The sequence below is a fragment of the Carcharodon carcharias genome, chromosome 22 (assembly GCF_017639515.1).
Source record: "Carcharodon carcharias isolate sCarCar2 chromosome 22, sCarCar2.pri, whole genome shotgun sequence".
In the NCBI taxonomy this organism is placed as follows: domain Eukaryota; kingdom Metazoa; phylum Chordata; class Chondrichthyes; order Lamniformes; family Lamnidae; genus Carcharodon; species Carcharodon carcharias.
In genome coordinates, this window is record NC_054488.1 from 2588443 (window position 1) to 2601648 (window position 13206).

The window sequence follows — 13206 nt, forward strand, 5'->3', positions numbered from 1 at the left end:
AATGGGGAGGGGGTTGAGGGGCGGGGTGAATGGGGAGGGGGTTGAGGGGTGGAGTGAATGGGGAGGGGGTTGAGGGGCGGGGTGAATGGGGAGGGGGTTGAGGGGCGGGGTGAATGGGGAGGGGGTTGAGGGGCGGGGTGAATGGGGAGGGGGTTGAGGGGCGGGGTGAATGGGGAGGGGGTTGAGGGGCGGGGTGAATGGGGAGGGGGTTGAGGGGCGGGGTGAATGGGGAGGGGGTTGAGGGGCGGGGTGAATGGGGAGGGGGTTGAGGGGCTGGGGGAAATGAGGGGGTTGAGGGCCAGGGGAGAATGGGGAGGGGGTTGAGGGGCGGGGTGAATGGGGAGGGGGTTGAGGGGCGGGGTGAATGGGGAGGGGGTTGAGGGGCGGGGTGAATGGGGAGGGGGTTGAGGGGCGGGGTGAATGGGGAGGGGGTTGAGGGGCTGGGGGAAATGAGGGGGTTGAGGGCCAGGGGAGAATGGGGAGGGGGGTGAGGGGAAATAGGGAGGGGGTTTGAGGGGCAGGATGAATAGGGAAGAAGTTGAGGGGCGGGGTGAATGTGGAGGGGGTTGAGGGGCGGGGTGAATGGGGAGGGAGTTGAGGGGCGGGGTGAATGGGGAGGGGGTTGAGGGGCGGAGTGAATGTGGAGGGGTTGAGGGGCGGAGTGATTGTGGAGGGGGTTGAGGGGTGGAGTGAATGGGGAAGGGTTTGAGGGGCGGGGTGAATGGGGAGGGGGTTGAGGGGCGGGGTGAATGGGGAGGGGGTTGAGGGGCGGGGTGAATGGGGAGGGGGTTGAGGGGCGGAGTGAATGTGGAGGGGTTGAGGGGCGGAGTGATTGTGGAGGGGGTTGAGGGGTGGAGTGAATGGGGAAGGGTTTGAGGGGCGGGGTGAATGGGGAGGGGGTTGAGGGGCGGGGTGAATGGGGAGGGGGTTGAGGGGCGGGGTGAATGGGGAGGGGGTTGAGGGGCAGGGTGAATGGGGAGGGGGTCGGATGAGGAAGGTGTGAGACTCGGGGAGCCAGGGTATCTTTAAATGCTCCTGACCACATTTTCCTTGGTTATCCTGCCTGGATAAGGTGGTATTTTGGGAAGATAATCCAGGTAAAGGCTGGAATGTGAGTTGAACATAACTGTTAAAAATTAAATAACCCTGTTTTTATTTCTGACCCTAGTGCTTCTGGTGTGATGGGCATTGTCTCTGGGTTACCAGCGGGCAGTGGGTACAGTACCCCCTCTGCAGCACCCGGCAGCCCCCTATTCCGCTCACTCTCCCCTCAGCCATCCAGTCCCCTTCGAAGTGTTATTCCAGACATGTCGCTTAGCAATGTGACAGTTCCTCTGGAAACGATTAAACCAAGTGAGTATCTTCAGCCTCTGTGTATGACGGGCTGGCTATTGGACAAATTGGACAATGTTCCCTCAATCTTCTGTGTAATGAACAGGTTAGAAAACCAGAGATCCCGTCTGCCCCGCGCTCACTTCTCCTCCAATCACAGATCCCTTTCCGCCCACACACTCTGCTCCTCCAATCACAGATCCCCTCTCTCCTGCACTTGCTGCTCCTCCAATCACAGATCCCCTCTCTCCCACACTCACCGCTCCTCCAATCACAGATCCCTTTCCGCCCACACACTCTGCTCCTCCAATCACAGATCCCTTTCTTCCCACACTTTCTGCTCCTCCAATCACAGATCCCCTCTCTCCTGCACTTGCTGCTCCTCCAATCACAGATCCCCTCTCTCCTGCACTTGCTGCTCCTCCAATCAAACTTTTTGTTTGTGTGAAACTTATAAGGAATGAAAAACTTTCTCTTTCGGCAACCACTGTTCCCATCAAACACTCCCAGGACAGGTACAGCACGGAGTTAGATACAGAGTAAAGCTCCCTCTACACTGTCCCCATCAAACACTCCCAGGACAGGTACAGCACGGGGTTAGATACAGAGTAAAGCTCCCTCTACACTGTCCCCATCAAACACTCCCAGGACAGCACGGGGTTAGATACAGAGTAAAGCTCCCTCTACACTGTCCCCATCAAACACTCCCAGGACAGGTACAGCACGGGGTTAGATACAGAGTAAAGTTCCCTCTACACTGTCCCCATCAAACGCTCCCAGGACAGGTACAGCACGGGGTTAGATACAGAGTAAAGCTCCCTCTACACTGTCCCCATCAAACACTCCCAGGACAGGTACAACACGGGGTTAGATACAGAGTAAAGCTCCCTCTACACTGTCCCCATCAAACACTCCCAGGGCAGGTACAGCACGGGGTTAGATAGAGAGTAAATCTCCCTCTACACTGTCCCCATCAAACACTCCCAGGACAGGTACAGCATGGGGTTAGATACAGAGTAAAGCTCCCTCTACACTGTCCCCATCAAACACTCCCAGGGCAGGTACAGCACGGGGTTAGATAGAGAGTAAATCTCCCTCTACACTGTCCCCATCAAACACTCCCAGGACAGGTACAGCATGGGGTTAGATACAGAGTAAAACTCCCTCTACACTGTCCCCATCAAACACTCCCAGGACAGGTACAGCACGGGGTTAGATACAGAGTAAAGCTCCCTCTACACTGTCCCCATCAAACACTCCCAGGACAGGTACAGCACGGGGTTAGATACAGAGTAAAACTCCCTCTACACTGTCCCCATCAAACACTCCCAGGACAGGTACAGTACGGGGTTAGATACAGAGTAAAGCTCCCTCTACACTGTCCCCATCAAACACTCCCAGGACAGGTACAGCACGGCGTTAGATACAGAGTAAAGTTCCCTCTACACTGTCCCCATCAAACACTCCCAGGACAGGTACAGCACGGTGTTAGATACAGAGTAAAACTCTCTCTACACCATCCCCATCAAACACTCCCAGGACAGGTACAGCACGGGGTTAGATACAGAGTAAAACTCTCTCTACACCGTCCCCATCAAACACTCCCAGGACAGGTACAGCACGGGGTTAGATACAGAGTAAAGCTCCCTCTACAGCGTCCCCATCAAACACTCCCAGGACAGGTACAGCACGGGGTTAGATACAGAGTAAAGCTCTCTCTACACTGTCCCCATCAAACACTCCCAGGACAGGTACAGCACGGGGTTAGATACAGAGTAAATCTGATTCTATACTTACATAGGAACAGGACTAGGGCATTCAGCCCGTTGAGCCTGCTCCACCATTCAGTTTGATCATGGTTGATCATCTCCCTCAATGCCACTTTCCCACACTATCTTCATATCCCTTTGATGTCATTGGTCTCCAGAAATCTATTGATTTCTGTCTGGAACATGCTCAATGATTGAGCTTCCACTGCCCTCTGGGGTAGAGAATTCCAAAGGTTCACCACCTACTGAGTGAAGAAATTCCTCCTCATCTCAGTCTTAAACAGCCGACACCTTATCCTGAGACACTGTCCCCTGGTTCTAGACTCACCAGCCAGGGGGGATCATCTAAATCCACCCTGTCATGCCCTGTAAGAATTTTATAAGTTTCAATGAGCTCACCTCTCATTCTTTGAAACTCTGGGGAATACAGACCCAGTCTCCCTAATCTCTCCTCATAAACAATCCCACCTTCCCAGGGATTAATCTGGTGAGCTTCCGTTGAGTTCCCTCTATGGCAAGTATATCCTTCCTTAGATGAGGAGACCAAAACTGTGTACAATACTCCAGGTGCAGTCTCCCCAAGGCTCTATACAGCTGCAGCAAGACATCTTTACTCCTGTACTTAAATCCTCTTGTGATGAAGGCCAACATACCATTTACCTTCCTAATCGCTGCTGCACCTGCATGCTGGCTCTCAGTGACTCGTGAACAAGGATACCCAGGTTCCTTTGGACACCCGCACTTCCCAACCTCTCACCGTTGAAGAAATGTTCTGCCTTTTGGTTTTTGCTGCCAAAGTGAGTAACTTCACACTTGCTCACATTATATTCCTTCTGCCATGTTCTACCCCATTCACTTAGCTTCCCATCAGAACAGCTCAGCAGCAAACCCAGAGTAATCCCTACTGTAACTATGAGAGATTTACTCTCAAAATCCATCCTGTGGCCTCTGAATGAAAAGACATATGGATGTTTATTGGAACAGGTTAGTGATATGAACCCTTGTGTTACAACCATAAACCAAGATAACCACAATGACCCCCAAACGAAGAAATTACCAGCAAGATTCCACTTCTTGTAGTTTTTACCCTAACACAAATCAGAACCAGTGCAAATTACACGTGAATTAACAATTAAACAATACTTCAAATAATAAGTACAACAATGATAAGTTTAGCTCAATCACAAGTACCCACATCACTCCCCACACAAATGTGGCACTTTGTGTACTCTCACAGCCTTTCCAACTCCGTCTCTGATATGTAGAAATCCTCACTTTCCCATTTTGATCCTTGATTTGTTTTCACCAGCAGCCGTGTTCCATCCGAAGTCCCTGGATCCTTTTAACGCCAACTAGGTGCACATATACAAACCCTGTCTCACGTGGGTCATGTCAGTCCTGCTGATGTAGCTTTCCAGAGTTCCTTTTCAACCAATCAATCGATAGTACACAGTTCACAATCTGATCCTCTAATACAAACTCTCAGCTCTTTCACAGGCATGATCTATTCCCACTGCTGTTAGGATTTGGTCTCCTTTAGCTCAGTCATACATCACTTATAAGAGTTCTTCTGGAACTCTATTTTTCTTATCATTAAACAGAAAACTGAACTTTTTGTAGAGAGCCTGGCTCTCTAAACACACCAGGAGTTTGATAACTCTGTCCTGCTGCAGCACTTCTTTGTGACTGCACCTGTGTGCTGATTGCCTTCTGCCTCCAGTCCTCCTTTGTGTCTGCACCTGTGTGCTGATTGCCTTCTGCCTCCAGTTCTCCTTTGTGTCTGCACCTTTGTGCTGATTGCCATCTGCCTCCAGTTCTCCTTTGTGTCTGCACCTGTGTGCTGATTGCCTTCTGCCTCCAGTTCTCTTGTGTCTGCACCTGTGTGCTGATTGCCTTCTGCCTCCAGTTCTCCTTTGTGTCTGCACCTGTGTGCTGATTGCCTTCTGCCTCCAGTTCTCCTTTGTGTCTGCACCTGTGTGCTGATTGCCTTCTGCCTCCAGTTCTCCTTTGTGTCTGCACCTGTGTGCTGATTGCCTTCTGCCTCCAGTTCTCCTTTGTGTCTGCACCTGTGTGCTGATTGCCGTCTGCCTCCATTTCTCCTTTGTGTCTGCACCTGTGTGCTGATTGCCTTCTGCCTCCAGTTATCCTTTGTGTCTGCACCTGTGTGCTGATTGCCATCTGCCTCCAGTTCTCCTTTGTGTCTGCACCTTTGTGCTGATTGCCTTCTGCCTCCAGTTCTCCTTTGTGTCTGCACCTGTGTGCTGATTGCCTTCTGCCTCCAGTTCTCCTTTGTGTCTGCACCTGTGTGCTGATTGCCTTCTGCCTCCAGTTCTCCTTTGTGTCTGCACCTGTGTGCTGATTGCCGTCTGCCTCCAGTTCTCCTTTGTGTCTGCACCTGTGTGCTGATTGCCATCTGCCTCCAGTTCTCCTTTGTGTCTGCACCTGTGTGCTGATTGCCTTCTGCCTCCAGTTCTCCTTTGTGTCTGCACCTGTGTGCTGATTGCCGTCTGCCTCCAGTTCTCCTTTGTGTCTGCACCTGTGTGCTGATTGCCATCTGCCTCCAGTTCTCCTTTGTGTCTGCACCTGTGTGCTGATTGCCGTCTGCCTCCAGTTCTCCTTTGTGTCTGCACCTGTGTGCTGATTGCCATCTGCCTCCAGTTCTCCTTTGTGTCTGCCAGCCACATAGCTTCAGGTCTTAACTTTCTTCCTGTTGGTACTGCTTGGAGGTCAAGGGTTGACTGGTGATGTAGTCCAGTATTTCTTATCATCCAAGAAAATTACAATTGATGCAAATGCTCAGAAGTCCTTTCAAACATTCTTTAAAACAATTACAGATTCCACAGGCATTTTAAAGAAATTACAAATTTTCCTTACTGTACTGTGTCCGGGTTATTTGTCACTTGCTTAAGACTGCCCATTCCCTGTAGCTAGGCCCCTTACAGAAGGAGAATGATCTTTACCTTTGAGTTGATCATTTTTCTCTACTTCCTCTTTGCCTAACTTGGTCTATACAGAATTAGTCTCACCCCAGGGCCTTTCACTCCAGCATTTCTCAGGAAAGAGGAATGTGCAGGCAGGGTTTCTGCTCCTGACCATTATCCAGGGTTCCCTGCCTGCCAGAATCAAGCTTGACTATGATGCCTTCTGTGGTTGAACAGTCTGCCAATATTTACAATGCTCATGTTAACAGGTGGCAAGGTATGAGAGGGTGAGGGGCTCCTATGTGACTGACAGTTTCAAGGTTGGGGGGCAATAATGAAGAGAAACTGTTTCCAGTGGCAGAAGGGGTAGTAACCAGAGGGACACAGATTGAGAGTTTACATGAGGAAACATTTTTACACTGAGTTGTTGTGATCTGGAAGGCGCTGCCTGAAAGGGCGGTGGATGCAGATTCAATGGGAAGTTTCAAAAGGAGGAAGTGGATGAATACTTGAAGGGGAAAATTTACAGGGCTTTGGAGGAAAGAGCAGGGGGATGGGATTAATTGGTTAACTCTTTCAAAGAGCCAGGACAGACATGATGGGCTGAATGGCCTCCTCTTGTACTATGTGATTTAGTGACTACAGCATGTATATTGCAGGTAGTATTCTCCCTGTGACTGCATATGACAAGAATGGTTTTAGGATCCTGCTGCACTTTGCGAAGGACTGCCCTCCCACAAGGCTGGACGTGCTTGTGATTGTCATCTCCATGATCAGCACCTCACCCCTGCCCATTACTAACGTGGTACTGCAGGCAGCTGTACCCAAGGTAGGAAACCAAAACTTTTAACCAATCTGTAACATTAACATACACAGAACATGTATTTATATAGTGACTTCCACATCCTCAGAACACCCCAAAGTTTCACAGCACATAATGGGCCTTTGAGAAGCCACTCTTTTCGAGAAATGCAGCATCTAATTTTCTCACAGCCGTCTGCTGCTGTTCCCTTTTTCCCTGCCTCATTCATTCTCTTCCCATTTGGCCCTCCCTACACCTCAGTGTCTCCCTCCCTTCCCCCTTGACTATATCTCTCCTATTGTCTCTCTTCCCCCCCAAGACACACACTCCTCCCCCCCACCCCCAAACGCTGGGCTGTGATGAGAGTTTCCCCTCATCAGGAAAGTCTGGACAGTTTCAATTGCCCAGAAATCTGAAGCCTGAGTGATGACCGATAAAGTCCTTTCAGATGTTGAACCTGTTTGATAGGTTATACGTTGAAAAGATGATTCCAGAACTAGAAGCCATAAATATAAGATAATCACAAAATCCACTAGTGAATTCAGGGGAAATGTCTTTACCCAGTCAGTGTTGGAATATGGAACTCACTACCACAGGGAGTGGTTGAGGTGGAGAGAATATTCAGGAGGAGCTGGATGAACACATGAGGGAGAAAGGATTAGAAGGAGGTGGTGATAGGGTGAGATGAGGGGAGGAATGGGAGAAGGCTCATGTAGAGCAGAAACTCCACCAGACATGTTGGTCCAAATGGGCTGCTCCCATCTTTAAAATTTACATGACCTCAAATAAAAACACAAGACTCCAAGTGGATTAAGAGTTGTCACTCTGTCCTTTAACTGACCTGCGCTCTGATCCCAGTCCTGTTTACACTTACACTTCTCATGAATGTGTTTAACACATTGGAATTTGTAAGGAGACAGACACTGGTTGGTATCAGCAAGCTCAGGACAGGTAAGAACTAATAAACACCAGGGCCTAAATAACAGACCCTGTCCCTGAGGCTCCTGGGTGCTGTCCATGCACCCCCCCCCCCCAATATTTCAGATATGCAGGAGCCCCTGAGGTTATCATGTTATCCACAACATGACCACTGACTGCATTCCGTTCATTCACAGACAATGAAAGTGAAGTTACAGCCTCCGTCGGGGACTGAACTGGCTCCATTCAATCCTGTCCTGCCTCCAGCCTCCATCACTCAAGTCATGTTACTGGCAAACCCTCTGAAGGTAAGGCATGGACTCAAAGCAGCATGTCTTCATGTGTGCATGAGTTTATGCACGTGTGTAAATGTGTGTGTCCATGTCTGCTCCCCTCACTTCTCCTGTTCTCTTTCCTTCTGATTCTCATAAATCCCCACCTTGTCCCACTCTATCCATCCACTGCTCCCTTTATCTAACCTTCTCTCTAAATCCCCCTCTCCCTCCCTGACTCTCTCCTCCCCCTCCCCACTTTCTCTCCCCCTCCCCCGCTCTCTTCTCCCCCTCCCCCACTCTCTTCTCCCCCTCCCCCACCCCTCTTCTCCCCCTCCCCCACCCCTCTGCTCCCCCACCCCTCTGCTCCCCCTCCCCCATTCTCTGCTCCCCCTCCCCCACTCCGACTCTCTCCCCCTCCCCGACTCTCTCTCCCCCTCCCCTCTTCTCCCCCTCCCCCACTCTCTCTCCCCCTCCCCCACTCTCTCTCCCCCTCCCCCACTCTCTCCCCCTCCCCCACTCTCTCTCTCTCCCCCTCTATTTCACCAGGTGCTGCTATGTTATATTTGGTTCTGCTTGCGGTAAACAGACCGTGTGGGTGACTTTCTCCTTGGCTCCTTTTGTGTGTTTGTAGGAGAAAGTCAGATTGAGATACAAGCTGACTTTTACAATGGGACAGCAGACATGCTCGGAGATGGCGGAGGTGGACCAGTTCCCCCCAGCTGAGAAATGGGGATATCTCTGACCCTCCACTGTCAGTCACAGCCTCGAGTACACCAACTGCCTCCACTCGGGTCGCCAGACTGAAGCACTGTGCGGTCTGTCTGTGTCTGGAATGGATGAAGGAACAAGCTGCAAGGTGGGGTCGAGGCTGGTGTCTGCAGCAGGGCTCAGAATCTGGCCTCTGATTTTGCGGGTTTTTTTTTCACAGTTGAAGGGGGCTACACCCTGTACTCAAAACCAACTCCAAAACCATTATCAGAGGCTCCTTGCATCAACATTGCTTTTGTGAAAGGATTAATTAGTGTTGAAATGATCAGCCAGAAATTTCATTGAGTGACTGGTTGAATTGTCCAGCCCAGCTTAACTCTTGGCTCTGGTTGAGTTTGCTGAACACTGATGGGTTCCCAGTTATAATCCTCATGCAGCCCAGGTTCCTTTTGCTGATCTCCACCCAGTGACTCTTGCTGCAAGTGTCCAGGCACCAGATGAGGACAGGGGTAGGACTTTGCTGTTGGGAGGCCAATGAAGATAAGCAGAACCCACGTCACAGTGAAATAAAATCAAAAAATGCTCGGAACACTGCAGGTCAGACAGCATCTGTGGCGAGAGAAACACACATTTTGGGTTGATAAGGTTGCATGAAAGCAAGAAAAAGTTCTAGATGTGAGCGTTTTTAAACTAGTTAAGAAGCAGGGAAAAGAGGAGAAAAGAGCAAAGGGAAGGTCTGTGATAGGGTGGAGGGCAGGAAAGATTAAATGACAAAGGGATGGTGGTGCAAGGCCAAAGGAGGGGGCGATGGGACAAGCAAAGAAAAAGAATCAGCACCAACAGCTGCTCCTGGAAAAATGGGTTATGATCTGAAATTGTTGAATGCAGTGTTGAATCCAGAAAGCGATAAAGTGCCTAATCAAAAGATATGAGGTGCCGTTCCTCGAGCTTCCGCCGAACATCATTGGAACAGGAGGCTGAGGTCAAAGCCACACAGCTAATTAAAATGACTAGTACTCAGGAGGTCAGGGTCACACTTGCAGACTGAGCAATGGTGTTCCACAGAGCAATCAAGCCTGCATTCAATCTCCCCAATGTAGAGGGGGCTGCAGTGTTGTCAGTGAGAAGTCCAAACTGCACAAGGAGCAAACATTGACAATGAAGAGAAACAACTCAGCAGAGCTGGTATAGTTCTGGACCTGGAATAGAGATGTGGGATTGCACCAGTGTTCTTCATCACTCTGAGCAGGAGCTGATACTGGCCAGGGATTGGGAAAGGAATGTGTCAACTTAAACCGCTTGTTCAAACCATTCCTATTACACCATCACTCTCCTCCTATAGAGGGAATATCACCTCTGATCTTTACTCTCCTTCCTGTTTTTATTGCTGATGTTCCAATGGCTTCATCTGAATGTTGATGAACTCTCTGCAGTTTGTTCACCATCATAGTCCATTGGTGACCCTTAAACATTTCAAAAGTCATCTTCCTTCAGTGGATATCACTAAATAAAGCTTTCATTTAATTTTGACCTTTACCCTTTGTTTCTCCATGATTGGCAATTGGGTCTATACAATGAACATCCAGCTGTGTTTAGCTGTTGCTTTAAGGAGGAGGGTCTGCCACCCCCATCTCCCCCCACCCCATCTCTGCCCCCCCCCCCCCCCCCCCCCCCCCCACCCGCCGGAGATTCCAGCCTGACTAGGTCTGCAGAAGTGACCTAGTCAGGAGCAAAGTCTGAGACTCAGACTCAGACTCAAGCCCTTGGGGAGCAGGACACTGTTGAACTAGCTGTGAGACTGATCCATTCTTAGGCAGCTTTCCATTGCTGCGCCTGTCTGTTTGTGGAGCCCCCAATGCTCATCTACCATTTGATGCAGCTTTTTAAACATTTTTATAAAGCTGCCATATTAATCCTTCTGATCTATTTACTTAGACTCAGTTTAAACTAATTACCTTCCCCTGGATGAGGGCACATTCCATGCGCTTCTCCACTGAATGCTTTCATTTTCTGAGCAGTTGGATACCTCACTGGCGTCAGTACTCAGTAATCCAGCTGTGATCAGACACTCACTGACCTACTGTGTCTCTTTACTATTCAGTCTCGTTCTTATAGGTGGTTTGTTGTCTGCCACCCTCGAGCTCATGTGCTGTCCAGCATTTCATTGTTGTTCAAGGAGAGAGTGTGCACTGTGAATACTTGTGCTTCAGTCTTCTCTTCCCCAGTCACTCCAATGCCCAGAGTCTAACACTCGGCACAAGTTGCCAGTTTTGCACAGCATTTGATCAATTAAGATGTGACTCTTTCCAGGTGCTGTCATGTGTTGTTGCTGCTGCTTTAAGTAACGTATTTATTGTTAAAAGTCAAAAATCAATTTTATTCCTGAACATATTGCCCTGTATCCAGTATGGTTTCTGCTCCAGTTCAATTTAAAAATTGCAATTTGTAAATATTTAAGCTGTGTTGTTATTTGCACAATTTAAATAAAGTTCAGCTTCATTTTATCTTTGATTTCTGGAATCTTCCCCCCACTCTATAGTATTATTTACATGGGCTTCCAGGAGGCATTTAACAAGGTTCCACATAGTGAAATTGTTAGCAAAAATTAGAACACATTTGTTAGGAGCTGGGTCAGAGAGGGAGGGATAACAGGTATTCTCTCAAATTGGCAGAATGTGGCTCCGGCTGTTTCACAAGGATCTGTACTGGGGCCCGAGCTGCTCATTGTATTTATAAATGACTTAGATGAAGGAATAGAGAGCTGTAGATCCACATCATGATGGATTGAGTGAGTGGGCAAAACTATGGCAGATGTGTTAGGTTAAACCCTTTGGACCAAAGAAAGATAGATTTGAGTATGTTCTAAATGGTGAGAAGCTAGGAACTGTGGAGGAGCAGAGAGATAAGGAATCCACTTCCAGCAATCTCAAAAAAACTGGGGGAAAGATGCAAAATAAACACTCAGAGACCAATGGAATTTAAGCCTCAAGGGCCTGAAGTACAAATGGTTTTGGCAAGGCTACTAAAGGTCATAGAACCAAGGCAGCCAGATGGAGTTAAGATTCCAATCAGCTGTAATCTAATCAAATAGCACAAATTAGAGGGGCTGAATGGCCTCTTACTCCGATGTCAGGGGGCGATGGGTGTGTAGTTGCATTGATCCTCCCTCACAGCCTGGTGACAGAGGATTGGGACCATTCCAGTCTCTGTCAGCCTGGTGATGGGCAGGGTGAGGGATTGCTCTGGTCTCACACACATGAACCAGGTCAGGCTGTTTGTCTTGGTGCATGTCTAGCAAACTTTCCACCCCGACTCCAGCATCTTGGTCCTGGTGGGTTGGTTTACAAGCATGAAGCTCAGACTGAGCCTCAGGTGGATAGGCCAGGGTCATCCTAGGCTTAAATCAGGCTTCTGCAGAATTTGCGAATTGCCAGGCAGTAGCTGGTTCCAGGGAATGTAAACTGCGAAGAGAACTCAGAGACAGGCTAAAGTTAGTGGACGACAAGGTGGCTGATAGAGTGTAACGTGGGGAAGTCAGAGAATATTCACTTTGGCAGTAAGAATAGGAAAGCAGATTTTTTTCACCAGGTAGACACCGAGAGGTGGTTTCCCTGGCTGGAGCATCTAGAACACTGGGGCACAGTCTCAGGATTGATCTGTTAAGCGATTGAGAAACTTCTTCACTCAGAGTAGTGAATCTTTGGAATTATGTACTTCAGAGGGTATTGGATGATCCAACTTTGAATATATTCAGGACTGAGAGACTTTTGATGTCTCAGGTAATCAATGGAAATGGGGAGCTTGCAGGAAAATGGAATTCCGGTGGAAGATCAGCTGTGATTGTATTGAATTGTGGAGCAGGCTCTAAGGGTCAAATGGTCTACACCTGCTCCTATTTCTTATGCTCTTGTCCCCACATTGGCATAGAGGACACTTACCTCTGACATGAGACAGAACAGAACTCGTGCTGTCCCCGCCCCGGGGAAAGGTTCAGGTAGTGATCTAGCATCAAGCAGAAACACAAGAGACAGCATGGGGGAGAAACTGCAACACGCTCTGATGTGCCAAGGAAATGGAACTTGTTCGATTCCCACAGCTGCCTGTACAGTTTGCAGCGAGCTGGCATATTCCCTAGCTGAATGAACAGACATTGATTCTCTGCAGCATGCTAACAGTCTGACAGGTCATGAACTTCATTTCCAGTTGCTGCGGTTATTTAAACTCAGGCTAACAATGGAGTCGCTATTGCTGGCCCCAACAGCCCACAAGCCCTCATGAAGCAAGAACAGGATATCAGCTGAGTCAAACACCCCAGCTCTCCATCTCCCACCACCCCCCACTCTCCACGCCTGCACTGCACCTTTAGGAGCTGGGGGTGAGACTGACATAAACGAGAGGTTATAACTAAGATGCTCATTAACACACTGGCTCCCTCAAGCTGCAATTCAGCCTTCAAGTCAGAGCAAACAAGTACCCACACC

The 13206-nt window shown here is 49.2% G+C and overlaps 1 protein-coding gene across 4 annotated transcripts in view; it reads left to right on the forward strand.

Moving 5' to 3' along the window:
• gga3b (golgi associated, gamma adaptin ear containing, ARF binding protein 3b) overlaps positions 1-10363 on the forward strand; it is a 155657-nt gene extending 145294 nt beyond the window's left edge. For all 4 annotated transcript variants that reach the window (XM_041217290.1, XM_041217291.1, XM_041217292.1 and 1 more), the window contains 4 exons: positions 1169-1353; positions 6682-6851; positions 7940-8050; positions 8649-10363. In XM_041217290.1, coding sequence (XP_041073224.1) covers positions 1169-1353; positions 6682-6851; positions 7940-8050; positions 8649-8759 — 577 coding nt within the window. In that variant the 3' untranslated portion in view covers positions 8760-10363. The remainder of the gene's footprint in view (positions 1-1168; positions 1354-6681; positions 6852-7939; positions 8051-8648) is intronic.
• The last annotated feature ends 2843 nt before the right edge of the window (positions 10364-13206 follow it).